This window comes from Lissotriton helveticus, chromosome 11, assembly GCF_964261635.1.
Source record: "Lissotriton helveticus chromosome 11, aLisHel1.1, whole genome shotgun sequence".
NCBI lineage: Eukaryota > Metazoa > Chordata > Amphibia > Caudata > Salamandridae > Lissotriton > Lissotriton helveticus.
In genome coordinates this window covers 533456297-533475111 of record NC_136072.1, presented here as the reverse complement: position 1 = coordinate 533475111, position 18815 = coordinate 533456297, and the positions used below count along the sequence as shown (strand labels likewise).

The 18815-nt window shown below is 44.6% G+C and overlaps 1 protein-coding gene across 1 annotated transcript in view; it reads right to left on the bottom strand.

Moving 5' to 3' along the window:
• The window catches only part of POLB (DNA polymerase beta), a 129246-nt gene extending 117474 nt beyond the window's left edge, over positions 1-11772 (bottom strand). The window contains exon 1 of the mRNA XM_078666218.1: positions 11586-11772. Coding sequence (XP_078522344.1) covers positions 11586-11646 — 61 coding nt within the window. The 5' untranslated portion in view covers positions 11647-11772. The remainder of the gene's footprint in view (positions 1-11585) is intronic.
• Between the last annotated feature and the right edge of the window lie 7043 nt (positions 11773-18815).

Genomic DNA, 18815 nt, shown 5'->3' with positions numbered 1-18815 from the left:
TGGAATTTATTAAACTATCCTCTTGTTCATGGGGCAGCCTGCTTTATAAATCTACTTGTCCTGTATCAAAATCAACTTGTCCCTTTGGTGCCATGTAGTGCGTTAACACATTAAGGCAGCAATCTCATATCAGAGATCTGATATAGCCTATCTGATTATGCCAGAGTTTATACCATAGTAATGTTTGAATATTTGCAATCCCCTTATTTTGCCATGTTTCCGCAGATCTGCATACTGGGAATGAAGGTAGTCGTAAGCAATAGTTCTGGGAATATAATGCCCTTTTGAGTCTGTGCAAACCTACTAACTTGCATGTTTTAAGGGTTTTCAACAACTCTTCTCTAATCTTTTCCCATACTGAGAAATGTTAGAAATTTACTTCCTGACAATGGTAGATGTAAACCTTCATCCAGAGTTGGGTAAAAAGTGGTTGGTGGGAAAGTGAACTAGCAAATATATTTTTACATGAAAAAATCTACACGTGCATATTTGCTCATGCTAAAATGCAGTTCACAAATATATTTTCTAAGAGTACTATTTCTTGTCCTACTTCTGTAAATTCTTGGGAATTCACGAAAGCTGTATAGCTGCACTTAATGCAAGGACATACTATGGGTGCACTTTTGAGACTTTCTCCAATAATTGGGTCCCTAATTTGGTCAGGTGTTGACCGTGACCTTTTGTGTTTATTAAAATTCTGTCTCTCTCTCTGTATCGGCTGGCTTCACTGTAAGTGACAGCACACTGCTATTTTACAAGGAGCATATTGCCACACAAAGTAGTTTTGTTCAGTGCTAGTAACTACTGTGGCAGTGTATGCTTTTTGAGACCAAACATTTTCTGCTTTTGCCAATGTTTGTTACAATGGTGAAGGCCGGGCAACTCCCACACCAATAAGTTTTTACAAAAACCCTGCCAAACCAAGTAACACATTGACAAAACTAAAAAGCTGACCACCAATTCAGACCTACTGGCTTTGACAATGCTTATTTTTTTTTTGTTTTCCATAATCTTACTGAAACTGGTTACACTGATTTTCCAATATGAATATGTTTGGGAAATACTAGCATGCATCAACAAGTGTTACTAAATGATGCTGCAAAGAAATGGTACCCGACATTTTACAGCAGCTTAGCAAAATGTTTATTTTTCTGATTTAATTTATTTATGAACATTTAATTTTGAAAGCAAAGAATCATCAATCTTGCTTTCAAGCATCTGCAAATATTTGCGTCAAATCAGAGAGCCTTCTGGGAGCATTATACATAGCCGCATATTGCTAAACTTAGAAAATGTGTGTATAGATTTTTATACTTGAACCACTGTCAGTAGTGCAGTCAGAGCTTACAACATTTACTTCAAGCCCTCACCCTAATAATAAAGGCTTTCAATTCAAGAACCATAAATACAAGTTTGAACAGCATTAACATATGGACAAAAATATCACCATAACTGCAGACAGTGACCTTCCCTGATCCACAATGTGGTACTGCAAAGTGGCAGCCAAAGGGTTTGTGCTGTGGGGGTTGGGGCTACTTGTCCCAAGGTCAAAATATACATGAAAACGTGTAGCCCTTGACCCCAAACAATATGTTCTGGGCGTCGGGCTATAGGAATTCCACATCCCTGCTTGTGCACCGAGTTTTACCAACAAACACATTCTCTGATGATATCCCAAACAGAACTGAGAACCTATCTATGCAATCGAGCATTTCTGCTGGCACTAGACCTGGCCATATAATGCTCGGCAGATGTAGTCCAATGACTTTTTCATTAAAAATGTACGATTGTTGAATGACACTAATAACCAATGAATAGTGCATTTACTGTTGTGTAAGGTACTTCTGTCATGAAACTATAGACGTATGGCCAGCTGCAAAGGCCTATAGCCCAGAATCAGAGTTATAGGCCTGAGTAGCAGAAGAGGTACTACAATGAAGGAGAGTGCTTTTATCTGTTATAACCCGAGGCAGAAGAGCTATAATGCTATCAAACAATCTACCCGCTGAGGGTCAAACTTTCCAACTTAAAAAAGTAGAAATACAAAGATAAACATTGGAATGTTGGAAGAGAATGCCTTTACCTGATATTATTAGCCCGCTCTGAGCCATTTCACTATGTTCAATGGAGCTCTCCACATTGCAAGGTTCTATTATGTAGTATGCATTGTTAAACCTCTTCAAATGTTACTAACAACAAAGTGTAAATCAGCAAATCCATTGTGCACCTCATAATTTATTAGGCTTCTCCGTCTCTCAAGTAAAGCATTCTTAGAACCATTCATCACAAAGTATGAACTTACATTCGTAACATATAAAAAATAATATAAGAAAGGAAACAGTGGATTAATGAACCTGCTGTAAACACACGCCTGCAACCTTCTGGTGACAGTTTTGAATCCCTGGGATACAAATGCAACAGTTTATCCTTCCGAGGTCCATTAAATGACTGATATTTAGCTGAGTAATAGCAACATATTTTCTTTACAATTTGTATAAATGTTGTAAAAGGGTTTTGATATTAAAATGAAGATATGTTTTCTAACTGAAATAGAAATCCTCTTTTATTTTAAAGTTATCTACGGGCGTTGACTTTCAAAAACAATTCACTGATACAGTGCACAAAAATTGAATTTAGCACTAAAGAAGATTCTAAATTCTGCATGGAACAATGCATTGCCATAAATAAATAAATGCCTGACTAACTCCTTTCTTCTAATTCATTAATGATACAGCGGCGGAGGAACGGAAAATCACAGCTTTCCTGACCACGCAATATAGGCTTAACCTCAAGAGACCTAGGGATGATGGAGGAGGAGTGTACCATTATGAGGAGTAATGGGAATGGGTTGAGTCTCCCACTGAAGTGTTTCCCATCGGGAGGCATTCAAAAAAGACGACGCCCACCCCTGACGACGCTCATGCCCTCTTCCCAGCATGCGCCGCCACGGCCAGCCGACTCTTCAGGAACAGCTGGACGGAAACAATGTAACCCGGGTGCTGGCAGAACCAACCTGATTTCCCCATTCTGAGTAACAAAACCAAAAAAAGCAACCTTCGCAGACACCCACAGCTCGCTGGCAGGGTTGTCACCCCCGAGCCCATGAATCTTCAGCTGCCACACCGCACAAAGGGCTCATGCTCGGCCCTTTTTACAAAAAGGACAACAAACAACGTAGGTGCTTTTGAGACAAATAATGTCGCTCTGCATTAGTTTGGGATCTCTTGTGAAGGCCTTGCAGGAACGGCAGTCCATGTTTTACGAGAGCCAAGGAGGTCGGAACGAATACCTCAGTTTTGGGTTTTTTCATAGGGACAGAGAGGCGAGCTCTGAATTCCGTATTTAACAGCAATCGTCATGGACAAGTGTGAGGGGAAGACGCGTACAAATCTTTCAAATAAATAATACCCCTAAAGGGTTTTTCTTTTTACTGCCATGTCTTCGTGTTATTACTGCAAACGCTGCGGTTACAAAAATCCAAAACGTTTGCTTTAAAATTATTTTGCTATCACTCAATGGGGTGTTCCAGCTGCTTAGCCAACACATTCTTTTCACGCACAAAAACGTGATAAAAAACATAAGGCTTCTAAACACGAGAGGCACAATCAGGAATAAAAGTTTGACATTAGAAGTTTGATTATGGTGAATGTGTTGCCACAAATAATTTTCGGTTTTATATAGTATGCACCAGGTAGACTTGGCAGCACAACGCATTAAATACTCTTCTAACTGAGGGGAATCATGGCAGAGGTATAACAAGCGCACGCCTCGGCAGCAGGGGAGGGGGCATGCGCGATTTCCTTGCAGGAGCGTGCGACCATATGGCGCCACCATATGGCGCTGCGCGCTCCCGCTAGGAAATCGCCAGACGAGCACGTGTTGCCATTGCAAGCAATGCAACACATGCACGTCTTTGCTGGGAAAGCTGTGCCGATGGCATTAGGTCTCCTTATATGAAGCGCATGCGCGCTGCGTAGGCGAGACCAGAGTAGACTTAAGACAAAGTTGACAAACATTTGGTAATGTTTGTTAATGTGTCTACGGTTGACACTGTTAATTAAGAATTACAGCTTTGCTGTTGTCTGCATTGTTTTTCAAATGTTGCTGCGTGGATGTAAAAGAACGTTCATGCAATGTGTAAAACACTGTATTCCATGCAGAGGTCGTTTACCACGTCTATGAGTGGTGGAAGGAGTAGTAATATTGCTCAGGGGTAGTTTGGCAAAGCCCGGACAATAGATTATCCAGTGAAGTGTTCCATGAAGAGATGGGACCCTCCTTGAAAGAAAGGGGAAGCTAGCAGACATAAGAACAACATCAAGCAAGTCATCCCAAGATGCAAAAACCGAAGCAACTTTTCTCAGACGGTGAAGTGCCAATAAACTAAATATTTTTATATGTGTACCTTGTTACAGTAGTGTATTTTAGCCCTTTGTTGACTTTTTTTGGTTTTCTCTTTAAATTGCTTCAGTAAGACAGCCTTTTATTGCCCTCACAAAACAGCGAACAGGATGAATTCCTGCCGGACTGAAAGCAGTCCGTAGAAGCACTTTTGCAACAGAAATGCTGCCTTTTACAGCTCTTTGTCCCACTACTGTTGTCCTAAAGGCAAGAACAAACAAGCATCCTGCTGGGGGTTAGAGGCCCTTGAAGACCGTGCTGTGGGGGTGGCATGGACGCCGTGCTCCGTAGCAGGCAGAGAAGGCAGTCCAGGCGACTGACGGGGCATTGCTGCTGCCGCCTGCAGAGACCTAGGTTGGCAAAGCCCACGGCAGGAACAGTGAAGGAGTAGCTCAGAGCCCACCTCGCAGTATGGTTAGCCATTGGTGCAGACTGGAAGGCTGTGTGTGGCTCCTCCTCCCCCCCACCAAAGCAGAAATGTTAACATGGACTTGGGTGAGCCGAGTGCAGCCACCATTGTTTGCTTGGTTCTCAGTCAATCGGGATTACATGCGGCGTTAGTATGGTTTCAAAATATATATAGTAACATCAATTACCCACCCCCCCAAATATAATAACGGGCGCCCGCTAAAATATGAAGCGCATCGCCTGTGTTGTTAATAGTTAAAGTTTGGTGCGGGACAGCAAAGAGGAGCAAATAGTGGAAAAGTAGGCGCAGTGGTGCGACCTAAATCGCGGCGCCCGTGTTGTGAAATTAAAAGCAAAGATGTTGACAGAGTTGGGCGAGCAGTGTGGCCACCACTGTTTGCTTAGTTCTTGGTCAGCCGTAATTATATGCGGCGTTACGTACTGTTCAAAAACAATGCGAAGTAATAATTATTGACAAGAAAACAATTATAAAAGTAGGCGCCTGCTAAACTATCAAGCGTGGCGCTGTGGCCTGCTGCAATGTCGTGAGTGTAATAAGATAAAATCATTAAAGATAGTGCTCACTGGCAATATAAAGCACACCGTTTAACATCACAAGTGAAAGGTCACAAATGGAGACAATGCTTTACCAAGGGGGACTAGTAAGATTATTTACCAATGAAAAGCTACGATTTAGGAAGGACGGTAACAGGAACCAATTAAAGAAATGGGCGGAGCATGTATGAGCTTGCTTTCCATAACCAATACAGCATGCCTTGCAAAGCGAGCAGCTCATGTGCGCTGCTGCTAGGCTCGACCTAAAAAAAAAAAAAACCAACGCCTACCTCATGTCCATGATGGGTTGCAAAAGTTTGTCGTACTAAAAAGTGGCTGTGGTTCTAAAACGTTTGGGAAGCACTGTTCCTGGTCATTCTTTACTCCGGTTATGTTGCTATGTTTAGCGCTTTGCTTCAATCTGGAGCTACGATAGTACTTTATAGATACCATCATCAATAAAAATATATCTTAAAACAGTGTACTAATACTCTTGCTTCTTTAAGTAGCCCTTCATGTAATGTTAGCGCTCTAGCTGACTTACGTTGCGTGATGACGCGACGCGCCCCCCGGCCATTTTGTGGATGCGCACGCATCCACAGGCAGAAGCGCGAGTGCCGGAGCCAGAGGATAATCGGCTCGGCGCTCTCTGAGCACATTACAAGGAAATAAATAATCCTTTGAAACATAAAGCAGTGTCCTGTCGTCCCTACAGAAAGGATACCTTTACAATGGCGACGAGGTCGGGATGAAAAAAATACACAGACACAACGGAAACATCGAGCATCGGACCCAAGTGGGTGCAACCATCAGACCATCACATGGTGCCTGAGAGAGCCACAGTCAAGCGGAAAAAAAGAGAGACATCAGAGAGCGTGACAGGGCCTACAACACCCACAGAGGGAACCAGACAGGGCACAGACAAGGACAGAACAGGCACGCAGAAGGGTAAGAACGCAAAGGACACCCCCCACAGTTACAATACACCCTAGGGGCAGGAGCACTGGCGACCTCAGGGAAGAGCGAAGGGGAAGAGACAAAAAGTCCCCAGCTGCAACCCAAGAAACAAGAAGAAGACAGCGCACCAGGCAGTCCAAAGGGCCAAAGTGGGACCTCACCGCCTGAAAGGCGCGAAACCATGTGCGCACAGGCGTCTTCAGCAACGGCGCCCATACCGTTCCTACCCAAGCCAGGGGAACCCCTCATGAGGTGGGAAGACTGGAGAGACTACATTGATAATTTTATTGAGGTACTAGAGGATGAAAACGAGGAGAAATTCACAAGTAAAAGGAAGAAACGGATACTGTTACACAACCTAGGCCCGGAAGGGCTCAGAGTATTCAAAAACCTAGTGCCTAAACAGCGGGCAAACACCGACGACGATGTCTATGCCCATGCAATTGAGGAATTAAATGAGCACTATAGACCAGCAGTATGTGTCTCAATTGATCGAATACAATTTTCAACAGACAAAGCAAGAAGCTGGGGAATCGGTGGAAGAATATGTGGCAGCATTAAGGAAACTAGCATCCACGTGCAGATACAATACATTCCAAGATGAGTTCATCAAAGACCAAATTGTGATGCACACCACAAGCAAGGCCGTGCAAGACAAATTATGGGCAAGTGGGGATGCCACGCTGAAGGAAGTCATGGCAATAGTAAAGAAAGCGGAGTTGGCACAACGATGCGCGGAGGCGGCGAAGAAAGAGTCGTTGGCCAGACCTATGGTGAACAGAATAGAAGAGGAGGAGCCCCGAAGAGACAGCCGGTACAAGGGAACCCCACAGAAAGGACCGAACAGGTGGCAAGGAAATCCAGGCCCACCGGGAAAACAAATGGGAGGCAGCAAGAAGGCCTGTTACCGATGTGGAAGCACGGCGCACGAGGCCTACGACAGGAAATGCCCAGCATTTCGCGCCAAATGTATGTTCTGCGGAATTGTAGGGCATTACGAGAAGGTGTGCCGTAGGAAGTCAGCCAGGAGCGTGGTAAAATATGTAGACCAAGGACAAGAAGATCCAGAGGAGAGCAACCACGAGGACGAGGACACGGTACTCTGCATTTACGACCAGGTGCTATGTGTGGATACCAAGAGATCGAGCAAGCCGGTGCTGGACATGACGATTGGGGGAGTACCAATAAGCATAGTGGCAGATACGGGTTCGCCCTACACAATAGTCCAGAGGGCAGTGTGGAAAGAGACATTCAAGCCACATTTGGGCTCATAGCTAGAGCGGCTGGACATAAGGCCTGTCACATACAATGGAGACCGCATACCCATGGTGGGGTTTAGACCATTAAAATTCGAATTTAGAGGACGCAATGCGTACTGCAAGCTGTACGTCTCCGAAAAAGGGCCATCGGTACTGGGATGGTTGGACCAGGGTGACCTGGGCATCAAACTGGACCCGGGAGGTGAAGTTCAGATCTTACTCACTGAACCAGAAGGATGGCCAGACCTGACAGATGGAAGAGAGAATACCCTAAGGTGTTCGGAGGCAAAGTGGGTAAACTAGACAAGTTTGCGCACAAGATTGTACTCAAAGCAGGAGCGGAACCAGTGTCCCACAAGGTGAGGAATGTGCCCCTTGCTGTAAGAGACGCGGTGCAGGTAGAATTGCAGGAGTTGGAAAAAAAGGGCATAATCGAACCAATCACGTGTGCCGAATGGCTGGCACCACTAGTGGTGGTGATGAAACCCAGCGGGAAGGTCAGGCTATGCGTAGGCCTGCGCGAATTAAACAAGAACATCGTAGTGGAGAAATTCCCCTTGCCACGGATTGAAGAAATGTTAGCAAAAACAAGAGGAATAAAGTGGTACTCCACTATTGACTTAACCTCAGCATACCACCAGATCGCGTTACACCTGGAGAGTAGGAGGCTGACGTCATTCATCACCCCCTTCGGATGCTACCAGTTCCGCCGCATGCCGTTTGGACTGGCATCAGCGGCAGCGGTGTTTCAAAAACTGATGCAACAGTTGTTTAAAAACATGGACGGCATCCAGTACTTTCAGGATGATATCCTAGTGATGGGACGAGACAGGATAGACCACGACGCGAAACTGGCCAAAGTGCTGAGGGTGTTGGCGGAAAAGGGCCTAACTGCAGAGTGGGAAAAGTGCCGCCTAGGCATGGAGTCAGTGACCTACTTAGGACACGAAATTGGAGTGCAAGGAATCACGCCCAAGACTGAGAACGTGAAATCGATTTGCGATGCACCACCCCCCACCAGCAAGGAAGATGTCAGGTCCTTTTTAGGCATGGCAGAATACTATAGTAAATTTGTTCAACATTTCGCAACAAAAACCCACCACATGAGACAATTAACGAGAGAAAAGACAATGTTCAGTTGGACAGAAGAAGCACAGAGGGAGTTTGAAAGCATAAAAATGGATGTGGTTAGCGCCATACCCCTACAAGGGTACGATCCCCAAGGGAGAACAGTGCTCACGACAGATGCCAGTGACAAGGGACTAGGTGCCGTGTTTAAGCAAGACAGAGGACAAGGAGTGGTGGAGACATTGAGCTTTGCATCCCGCACACTGAGTGACACCGAGAAAAAGTTCAGCGTCATAGAAAAGGAGATGCTGGCTGTGGTGTGGGCAATGACAAGATTCCGACAATTCCTATGGGGAACACGTTTCCAATTGAAGACTGATCATAAACCGCTGGTGAAAGTACTCACCTCCAGTGGGCATGCCAGTGCCACACCCAGAATTTCAAAAATGACTTTGAAGCTTTTGGAATACAGATACGATGTGGAATATATCCCGGGCAGTCAGAATAAAGTGGCAGACTACTTGAGTAGGGCGGCAGCCATGGAGAAAGAAGAAGAAGACAAAGAAGGTGGGGAGGAAATGGTAGCCTTGATGGATGACCAAGAGAGGGTCATTAGCAACCAAGAGTGGGACGAAGCCTACAAAGAAGATCAGGTCATAAAGGAGGTGAAGGAATGCATAGTGAATGGCTGGCCAGAAAAGAAACACCTTAGCGAGAATCTACGGAAGTACTATGAGGTCAGGGAGGAACTATCAGTGGACGACAAGGGAGTGTTTGTATACAGGGGGGACAAGGTCATCCCCCCAGCAGGAATCGTTCCGAGACTACTAGCGATACTCCATGAAGGACATCTGGGGATCGGAAAAACGAAACTACGGACACAACAGGGATACTGGTGGCCAGGCATGGACTTGCAAGCTGAACGATACGTCAGGGAATGCATCCAGTGCCAAGGAGCGGACAAAACGCTTAAACCTTTGAGACCGGCGCTGGGAAAATTCGACTCCCCGAAGAACCCGTGGGAAGAGCTGTCTATTGATATCTTGGGCCCAATCTTGGATGGACAAGGAACCCAGAAGTATGTGTGCGTCCTCATAGACAGGTACTCCAAGTGGCCAGAAGTGAAAGTGGAAGAAGTAATGGACACGGATAAAATTTTGAGGTTTCTGGATGATACGTTCGTGAGAGAAGGCATTCCCAAATCCATTTTGAGCGATAACGGTCCTCAGTTCACCTCAGAAAAATGGACTAAATTCATGGAGAGAAATGGCATCCTCTCCAGACACACATACATATATCACCCGGCCGGTAACGGACTAGTAGAACGCTTTAACCGGGTGGTGATGGGATCCGTGCAAGCGGCGATAATGAGCGACAAGGACTGGGAGAAAGAAATATGGCAAATGATCTGGGCGTACAGAATCACCCCCACGGGAACAGGGTATAGCCCCTTCCAAATTTTGAGGGGCCGAGATCCTTTCACGAAGGACAACCGAGTGTGGAAAGAGAAAACAGTAACCAGCAAATGGTCCCCGGCAGTGGTTCAGGCGAACTTGGAGAGGGCACAAGCTGTCTATGCCAAGTACTATAACTTACGAAGGAATGTGAGAGACACTGGATTAGAGGAAGACGAATGGGTGAGAGTCAAGTTGGCGGTAATGCAAAGGAAGGGGGACAGCAAATACAGTAGACCCCTTCAGGTCAAGTAAGTATATGATAGAGCTGCCTTGTTAAGCGATGGCAATGTATGGTCTCAAGACCGCATGGCAAGATGCAATAAAGTACTACAGTGGAGACAAGGTGAGCAGGAGATGGAAGGGACAGTGGAGCCTAATGTAGGACATGAACTCTCCAACTTGGAAAAGGACGCGGAAGATGGAGACTTGAATGAGGAGCAGGGCAGCAGAGGTACCCCCAGAATGGAAATGGAGAGGAGTGTAAGGAGGTCGACGGGGAGCCCTGCTGAACTGAGCCATGGAGAAGGTAGTGGAGAGACTCAGGAGAGAGAAGCCACAGCCACCCCGGTAAGGCATACCCGCAGGGGGAGAGCGGTGGTGAGACCATCCAGGTTCCAGGACTATGACATGAGTGATAGACTGTAAGTTTTCATGTTTGTTCCTTTGGTGGAAAAAAGGGGAGATATGTAATGTTAGCGCTCTAGCTGACTTACGTTGCGTGATGACGCGACGCGCCCCCCGGCCATTTTGTGGATGCGCGCGCATCCACAGGCAGAAGCGCGAGTGCTGGAGCCCGAGGATAATCGGCTCGGCGCTCTCTGAGCACGTTACAAGGAAATAAATAAATCTTTGAAACATAGAGCAGTGTCCTGTCGTCCCTACAGAAAGGATACCTTTACACTTCATACTGTGCTTCTGCCTTAAGGCGCAGAGCTCGATCTAGGAATGTAAGTTTTTGTTTCCAGTGGACCAACAAAGCTGAAGAGTACGGTCTAGGGTTGGGAGCAAGGTGGAAACCCTATGCTAGTCCCACATTATACTACAATGTGTACTGCTTCGGACTGAATAGTTCTCCATCGTGGTTTGCTCCACCCCCCTCCTCCCATTTGCCACATTGTAATTTAGTAAATGTTCTAGCTGGACTTTTCCTGGGAGATCTCATGCGACTTCTCTCTCTCTCCTTACTTGTCACTTGTTATGCTTCCCAAGCTGCCACGTCCATGCTCATCCCGGTCTCTGGCTCCTAGTCGCCTATTGTCCTCGTTCTCCCCTCCTTCACACATCTGCTTCTGCCCACCTTGTTGGTTTCAATCCCATCGCCTCCACAAGTTCATCTTTACTATCGCTTTTCCCCAATTTGTTCCCGTAATGGTCCCCAATACCGCGATGTCCTCACTGAATCAGTAGGAGTGGTATAGACTTGTGATGTAGCCTCGCAGACCCTTCCCATTCCCTTTTTACTTGCTCCAAATCATCTCACCCGTCAGAAAGTCGGTGATGCCCTCGTTGGGACTCTGCTCGGGTGCCTTCCTCTTGCTCATGGATACGTTCTGTTGCGGCAAAAACCACAGCTGAGCCGAAATGTGACTCTACAGTAGGCTAAACAGAGGGTTAACTGTAAATAGGGTTAAAGCTACAGTCAGTGTTGGGAGGACGCACAAAGCTGTGACGCGTTACGTGCTTACGTCACCACGCGGAACGTAATGCATAGTATCTGTACTTTAGTTTCCGCGTGAGCCTAAAATCGTCTCTGATCGGCCTAAATAGCCGAGCTGCAGCTCAACAGCGCCGCTTGCTGGATCCTGACGTGTGCTACATCGCCAATCCACATACAGGAGATTCACCGTTCACCAGAGGGAAAAAAAACAAGCACTGGCATAGCCAGTAGTTCTCGCCTTTAGTTATTAGTCTGGTCACTCTGGTGCCATGCATAGCTGCCAAGGTGTCAAATTGCTATGTGTGACATTTTCATAACTTCAATGTAATTATGAGTGACATTTCAACAACTATGAGTGACACTTTCTCGCAAGCAAAATCAAGCACGAGGGAAACACATACATACCAGAAATTGCATTCATTTGAGCAACGGGAATGTCTAAGGTCTTAAAACTGCTACAAAACACCATAAATGGAAGAGCACTAACTGAGACAGAGTGCATAATTGCAGTTCTCAGCAACAAAGTGTACACTCTGCAGTTATCATAATGCATAGATCGATAGGAGAATGCTGATAGTAATACACAAAGCGCTGCTGATAGTAATACACAACGTGCTTAGAAGCTACATGCCAGAGGCACTAAACAATATTTAAATATTCTATTAGGGATTCTTTTGTTACCTATGTGATAAAATAATAAGAACAATGACAACTGTTACTTATTGCATGTGAAAGGTGCGAGTCACATACAGTATACTCAATATAGCCATTACATTATGGTTTTGCCAGGGATGGGTTTTTAACTCATTTTCTCGAGTCACTGTTTTGTCCCATGCAGCACATTGTCCTGGGTGCTACATCGCCAGGGATTTAAGAGCTATACTATTACTACGGGAAACATCCTTTACAACGCAACTTTTACCACACAGTGCTTTTACATCGCAACTTTTACAACGCAAACCATTACAATGCATTGCGCTGGGGGGCGCTCTAGGATAGGGAATAGATTTAATTTACTATCCAACACCTTCCCTACTATCCACGGGGACTGGAGTTGGAATAGTAAATTAAACTATTCACTATCCAGCACCCCTCAACACTATGCGTTGTAAAGGCATGCGTTGTAAAACTTTCGATGTAAATGCATGCATGGTAAAAGCATGCGTTGTAATGTCATACATCCTATTACTACACACTGTTTTTTTTACAATGTGTGTGTATCATGGCCCGTCAGGAGCACAGAGAAGGAGCTACAGCAGGCAGAGAAGCATGACAAAAATATTGTACATATATTTGCGGAAGCAGGTTACTGGCAGTGCATAATCTGAGTCACACAAGACCACTTGTAACAACAATAGAGGAAAGGAACGGAACCAACGCTCCTACTCCCCTCGAGATAAATCGAAAAAACACTAAGGAGCGTCATGCCAATGAAGATTAGAAAAAGAGCAAGCATGTAGCGACACTCACAGTCCAGGATCAACTGTGAGAGAACCCTCATTAGGTTGTTCAGAAAGCCCTCACTCACCAACCTAGTTGGTGACATGCTTCATCATCGGGCCCCACCTGGAGTGGCCGAATGCCACCCTAGTGTGCTGCAACGCCAGGTTACTGCGGAGCTTTTTTTTTTGTTGATGCGTGAAGTGTGAATATAGTGATTTAAAAATTTCCCAATCGTGTCAAAAAAGAAATGTATTAGTTTTGCCAATTGGATATATATAAAAACAGAGGTATAGGATAAAGGATCACAATTAAAAGTCCGGTTTTATCCCTAGTGTGAGGTCAACATGTTTCTGCCTATGTGAAGGTAGTTATACAGGCATTCGTCAGGACCAGTGAAATAAAGTGACCAGCCCCAGCCATCTGGAGCTGCTGAGAGCCGGGTTTCGGCATGCAGGAATCAGGAGGTGGAAGAATGGCCCAGAAATTGGTAGTCTCTTGCCTGAATCAGGAGGGTTGTCATGTATGCTGACCGCACCAAGAGCACCCTATGAATAATGCATTGTTTACAGTCTGTGTCCGGCTGTATTTAACATAGAAATAGAGAGGATAACGAAGGTAAGTACTGTCATAGTTATTCAACATTGTGACAGCTTTATCTAACTAATGACACTGCGCAATAACGTCCTTCGAACAAGATGCATTTCTGTTAAGGGTATCTCAGTGTAATGTACCCCCTTTGTGTAATTTAGGGGTATCGATTACGCTATATATTTGTATGCATGTCATCTCTGGAATTCATGCCCTTTTCTAACAGAAACCCATCTGAGGATATTCCGATAAGAATAGTTAGGGGGCCATAGGAGATTCTCCAGAATATGAATGCTGAGCCTTGACTAAATCCTGTTCTTATTTATCTAGGACATAACGTTGGTGACGTGCATTGGACCCTGCCCTTCCATACTACACCCGCTGCCGTATTTAATTAACTCTATTATCTATTTGGGACACTCCCTGTCGAAACAATCGCTGGTAAGCTTGACAGTGCTTTAGACATCTCCCGAACAGGGGACTGATTCACAGTCTGTGATTGAAGGCGAGTGAGATCCCTATTGCCTGTTTTGTTTTATGTTTTTTCGTTACCCAGAACCTACCCTGACTAAAACTAACTCTATATAGCGTGGACCTGATTTATTGAGTTGGTACGACATCTCCCTACTTATTCCTTACTATCTTGGTGGCTTGGCCTCTATATATTTGGGATATTTTTCCTTGTTGGATGTCATTCCAAGTTTTACGATTAATGACGAAGATGTTACATATAGAGCCTCTATTTCACTTGATTTCTGGTGATGGCTTACTTTTGGCACTGATATTCAATTTTTTGGAATGTTCTGAACCTTTTTTGCACAACTGGGGAGAAGGCACGTTCAACTGTGTAAACATTTTTTATATGAGATCCGTCTATGTTTTTGAATTACCTGTTGTTTTCCCGGCCTGTTCTTTAGAGATACTGCTCTGTGTTTTTACCAGTTATTCTAACTTGAGTCTTCGGAGCACCCTTCTAATGTGATATATAGAGAGAAGAACACTGATGTTTATCCTTTAAAGACAAAGTCTGATTGAATTTGTACAGACCATAAAAACTGCAAAAGTATACATTTCTGTGTTTTTATTTTCCAGAATTGCCCCCACCCCGTGATATAAATTTTCCTGCCCTGATGAAGGTGCGGCCCTGCCGGGCCATACACCGAAACGCGCTTTGGCGTTGCAAGTGTGGGCTATAGGATTTTGTGTCATCTGGACAGTCCTACCAATTCTTTCGAGCCCCCTGTTTTACTTCCATGACAATTCTATTCCAACAGTTGTCTATTGATCGTGCGGCTTGTATATGCTTGTGTGGTTGAACATGAATGTGCAATATGAGGTATGTCTGGGATTTGAATGTATGAGTATGACTGGTTAAGCGATATTCGGAGTGTTGTGGGATTTGCGATTATGCACTGAGAATATAAATTTGTGCACTGGTCTTGATTATTGAATTTTTATCTATTCGTGTAACAGATATATATATATGTCTTTTTCTTATATATTTAAAAAAAACTAAATAATGTGAATAAAATATACAAACCAATACATCTATACATTGTCAGGTTGGATGTAATTTCTCTCTTTGGATGGTTGCTCAGAATTGTTGCCTATATCCTAGGATCTTAGCATAGGACCTTTGTATAAATCAAGGTGGCTGGTTTTACTTGTCTTCTTTAGTAACGTTTCTTCCCCTCTGACCTGCCCGCATCCGCCATAGGGGGTCCCCTTCTTTCTAGCTATTGTTCACAGCCCTGAGCTGTGGGTTTTTTTTTGGTTCTCTGGCCGGGAAACCACAGTTAAATGAATAAATGCATGATTGTTTTTACATTGTGAATAGAGCCTTGTATACATGAACACAGAGTGTTGTTTGTATGAATGATATCACTCTTTTGGCAGTGGTAAGCGATATTCTTAGTCCACACCATTCCACATTTTGCACGTGTTTCTCCTTTTCACTTTATATTTTTTGTATGTGTTTTCCTCCCTCCTTATCATCTTTTTTCTTTCTTTTTGCACCATTGACAATACTTTAGGAAAGATGGAAAGCATTAAAACATTCGGGTTCAGTGACGAAGATTTCGCGAAAATGATAGGTGCATCAGTAGATGGCAACCAACAATTCACCCTCTCCAAAGGGTTGGAAGGTGAGTGGACCAAACTGCTCAATCTTAAAAAGAAATCCAAGCGAACCGAATTTTATGCGCAGTTCATGCTTGACTATCTGAAAGCAGGGACTATACCTATTGGACTCAGGGTCCGTAATAGCCCAGGTCTCTTTGTTGAGCTCAGACAGTTCCTGGAGCGGTGGGCCCTCATTTCCAACCGCTGATCCAGGGACTGGATGATGCTCATCATTGAAACAGCTAGAGAAGTCAATGCCATCCTTAATAAGGAAATCCAAGAATTGGGGGAGAAGCTTAACCGCATGCGTGCGGGCGGAATTCCGCTCGCACGCTGAGATTTTTAAAACCGCACTTTACATGACGAGCTGGGCTCGTCATGAGCGTGCGAGGAGGCTACCTCATGACGAGCCCAGCTCGTCATGAGCGTGGAAGGGGTTAAGGAGGGCAATGTGGTTGACTTGGGCAAAAAATTTTTGGAGGAAATTGCTATTGAATTGGATTCCTTATCGGAATATCTTTTTAAAAGGAAAACAGAAACATTCAAAAAAGATATCCGTATGTTCTCCCAAGAACGTGCCTACCCATTTCTGTCCACATGGTTTTATACCCACTCTGATGACTCAACCTCTCGAGGTTATACTCCCAAATGGGGTAATAAACAGATAACAACCTTCCCAGAAACCACTGACTCAGAAGAGGAGAAGGACAGGAAGAATATGACCCTAATTACGGTGAAAATTATAATTCCAACCCTCAGGCTAGGCAGGGATCCTTTAAGAGAAATAACCAACAGAATCGTTTTTTAGGGAATCGCCGGGGCAATTTTCAACCAAGAACCTGGACCCCCCAGCAGAGGATTTACCATAAGGGTCAGGGTCAGCCCCAAATGTACATTCATACCAGGCACCAACAATATTGGAGAACATAAAGACCATACCTCTATTCAACCTATCCAGTAAAGAGATCGATCCTGGATCCGGTGATCTTCTTACCCGAGGCTTATCGTTTGTTCCATCGGCAAATTTTAGCAAATTCGAATTCATTAAAGATTTACATCTTTTCTTCCGAAAAATTAGACAATTTTTTTTTTCGTAGATAGACCCATTACCGACACCACCAAGAACCGATCGGGCCTGAACCCGCCCTCGGTTTTTACCCCTAGCATTGACACTTTGGGTCCTGAGGTTGGGATTTTTGAAAAGGCGGTTCTTCAGAAAATAGAAAAGCTTATTAAATATGTGCCTATGCTGCCCCCCAACCTCCCCAAACAGGAACACAACATTTTGAATAGTCTCAAGGAAGACAGGGATGTAACTATCAAGCCCTGCGACAAAGGAGGCGGAATTGGTTTTTTTGACACCCCAACATATGTAGAAAAAATGAATATGCTCCTATCCGCCACTGACTATTATCAGAGGATTGGTAGAAATCCTGAGACCACCTTGAAACAACAAATTCTATCTATTGTTGAGCAAGCAGTTCAAACGGGCCATATCTGTGATAAGGAGGCAGAATTTTTGACCCCCAGTTTCACAAGAATGTCCATTATGTATGGAGTCCCGAAAACACACAAAAACAGTGTCGATCCACATCTGAGACCCATCGTATCAATGATCGGCTCCGCCACTGAACCGTTATCCCAATATGTGGACCAATTTTTAAAACCTTTGGTCAGTGAATTGAAGTCCTATGTCAGAGACACGGGCCATCTTATTGGAAAATCGAAGGAATCCCTTTCTTCGAAGATAGGGAAATATTGACCACCCTAGACTTGGAATCTTTATATTCCAATATTCCCCAAGAAGGAGCGATGAAGGTTATTGAAGAGATCCTAATGTCCAAACCTGACATAAGCAATGCCCCCTTCATCTTAAAATGTCTTGAAGTGGTCCTATATGAGAACTACTTTGAGTTTGACAGTGTGATCTACAAACAAATCCGCGGAGTGAGTATGGGTGCCAGCTGCGCCCCTAGTGTAGCATGTCTATACAACGAGGTGGCCCCCTTTTATGAGAATGTCAGACTATGGTCATGTTTTATCGATGACATTTTCTTTATCTGGTGGGGGGACCACGACTCACTCAATGAGTACATCCTGTGGCTAAATTCAGCTGACATCAACCTTAGGTTCACTAAACATGCTAGCAATACCAGGATTGAATTCCTGGACATTTGGATTGGACATATGAATGGTGAATTATCCGTGTCCCTTTACACCAAGCCCACTGCCAGAAACACGCTGTTGCAGTATGGCAGCTTCCATCCGCGCTGCCAAAGGGACAGCATACCGTTTAGCCAATTCCTCCGGATTCGCAGGAATTGTTCAGGCATTAAAGATTTCTTGACACAAGCGGATATTTTGAAACAAAAGCTGGCCTACCGGGGTTATCCCCCTGAAACTAATTAAAGATTCTTTTAAACGAGCCAGATATTCCAACCGCGAAGCGATGTTCCAACCCGAGGAAAAGAAGACCCTGGATAAACTGGTTTGCATTACGCGGCACTCGAGTATGGACCACAAGTTAAGGCAGACCATTAAATCTTTTTTGCATCTTTTAAATCTTGGTGAGAGCAAAGATATCATCCCTAAACCCATTTTCGCCTTTAGACGAAATAAGAATTCAAAGAACTTTCTTGTCAAAGGCAAGCTAATGGAAACTCTGACTCTTCACCAAACTGCGGTCAACAACCTGAACCCGATCTTTGGCAACCATCGATGTGGTAACTGCCAGGCCTGCCCCAATGCTCTGACTGGGGAGACCATCGCCACCAGTGAGCGCACAATCACGGTGGCCCACAATAGGAGAATGACCAACTGCTGTACTTCTCATGTGATATATGTCATCATATGCCCATGCAATAGATCATATGTTGGCGAAACTGGAGGAAAATGTCGCCT